This window comes from Sardina pilchardus, chromosome 5, assembly GCF_963854185.1.
Source record: "Sardina pilchardus chromosome 5, fSarPil1.1, whole genome shotgun sequence".
Classification (NCBI taxonomy): domain Eukaryota; kingdom Metazoa; phylum Chordata; class Actinopteri; order Clupeiformes; family Clupeidae; genus Sardina; species Sardina pilchardus.
Window position 1 is genome coordinate 1664053 of NC_084998.1, and position 2500 is coordinate 1666552.

At 49.0% G+C, this 2500-nt stretch overlaps 1 protein-coding gene across 1 annotated transcript in view; it reads right to left on the bottom strand.

Moving 5' to 3' along the window:
• phldb2a (pleckstrin homology-like domain, family B, member 2a) overlaps window positions 1–2500 on the bottom strand; it is a 65930-nt gene that overhangs the window by 18821 nt on the left and 44609 nt on the right. The window contains exons 10-11 of the mRNA XM_062535802.1: window positions 2418–2500; window positions 1–38 (exon numbers count right to left, since the gene is read on the bottom strand). The exon at window positions 1–38 is cut by the window's left edge and continues 91 nt beyond it; the exon at window positions 2418–2500 is cut by the window's right edge and continues 55 nt beyond it. Of these exons, the coding sequence (XP_062391786.1) occupies window positions 1–38; window positions 2418–2500 (121 nt within the window). The remainder of the gene's footprint in view (window positions 39–2417) is intronic.

Sequence of the window (2500 nt, forward strand, 5' to 3'; positions counted from 1 at the left end):
TCCACACGGCCTCTCTCAGACTCCAGCTGCGCTCTACCCTGCACACACACACACATATAGACATGGACACACACACACACACACACATATAGACATGGACACACACACACACACACACACACACACACATATATAGACATGGACACACACACACACACACACACACACACACACATATATAGACATATAGACATATAGACATGGACACACACACACACACACACACACACACACACACACACACATATAGACATGGACACACACACACACACACACACACACACACACATATAGACATGGACACACACACACACACACACACACACATATAGACATGGACACGCACAGACACACACACACACACACACACATATAGATATGGACACACACACACACACACACATATAGACATGGACACACACACACACACACACACACACACACACACACACATATAGACATGGACACACACACACACACACACACACACATATAGACATGGACACACACACACACACATATAGACATGGACACACACACACACACACACACACACACACACATATAGACATGGACACACACACACACACACATATAGACATGGACACACACACACACACACGCACACACACACACATAGACATGGACACACACACACACACACACACACACACACACATAGATATGGACACACACACACACACATATATACAAACACGGGGACAAACAAACACGGGGACAAACACACACATGGACACGGACACACACACACACACATATGGTCATACACACACACACACACACATACATATGATCATGGACACACACACACGCACACAAGGACAAGAATGAGGACAAGGCCACACACAGACACATCGGCATGGAAAATGATGCAATGATGTACATACAAGACAAACACACACACACACACACACACACACACACACACACACACACACACACACACACACACACACACACACACACACACACACACACACACACAACACACACACGCACACAGACACACAAACACAAACACACACAGAGAGACCAAAGAGTGGGGTTAGTGAGGACTGCAGGGAGAAGGGAGGGGCCAAGCAGTGGAGATATCTACTGAGGGCAGACGAGATGATTAGACACACAAGCCACCAGAGAACCCACCACAGAACCCACCAGAGAACCCACCAGAGAACCCACCAGAGAACCCACTAGAGAACCCACTAGAGAACCCAGCAGAGAACCCAGCAGAGAACCCACTAGAGAACCCAGCCCACTCAAATGTCCACCAGAGAACCCACTAGAGAACCCAGGTCCACTAGAGATCCCAGCTCATTCAAATGTTCACTAGGGAACCCACAAGAGAACCCACCAGAGAACCCAGCTCACTCAAATGCCCACCAGAGAACCCACCAGAGAACCCACTAGAGAACCCACTAGAGAACCCAGCAGAGAACCCACTAGAGAACCCAGCTCACTCAAATGCCCACCAGAGAACCCACCAGAGAACCCACCAGAGAACCCACTAGAGAACCCACCAGAGAACCCACTAGAGAACCCAGCTCACTCAAATGTCCACTAGAGAACCCAGCAGAGAACCCAGCAGAGAACCCACTAGAGAACCCAGCAGAGAACCCAGCAGAGAACCCACTAGAGAACCCAGCAGAGAACCCAACAGAGAACCCACTAGAGAACCCAGCTCACTCAAATGTCCACCAGAGAACCCACATGAGAACCCAGGTCCACTAGAGATCCCAGCTCATTCAAATGTTCACTAGGGAACCCACAAGAGAACCCACCAGAGAACCCAGCTCACTCAAATGCCCACCAGAGAACCCACCAGAGAACCCACCAGAGAACCCACTAGAGAACCCACTAGAGAACCCAGCAGAGAACCCAGCTCACTCAAATGTCCACTAGAGAAACCAGCAGAGAACCCAGCAGAGAACCCACTAGAGCACCCAGCAGAGAACCCAGCAGAGAACCCACTAGAGAACCCAGCAGAGAACCCAACAGAGAACCCAGCAGAGAACCCAGCTCACTCAAATGTCCACTAGAGAACCCACTACATGTCACACCACCAGCAGTACTGCGCGCCCATAAAATAACACATGAACTAACGCCAGCGTTGAGTACGTCTACGAGTTGATACTTATCAAGTAACACATAAACTAACGCCAGCATTGAGTACGTCTACGAGTTGATACTTATCAAATAACACATAAACTAACGCCAGCGTTGAGTACATCTACGAGTTGATACTTATCAAATAACATATAACACATAAACTAACGCCAGCGTTGAGTACGTCTACGAGTTGATACTTATCAAATAACACATAAACTAACGCCAGCGTTGAGTACGTCTACGAGTTGATACTTAGTGTCCCTGCAGCGCTGCCGTGTTGCCATGGTTACCTGAGCTTTGTCGCCGGCGGTGCCCTTCTCCACGGCGGCCATCTTGTCGTTGAGTTTGTCCAGCAGCTCTCGCTCCCGCTGCA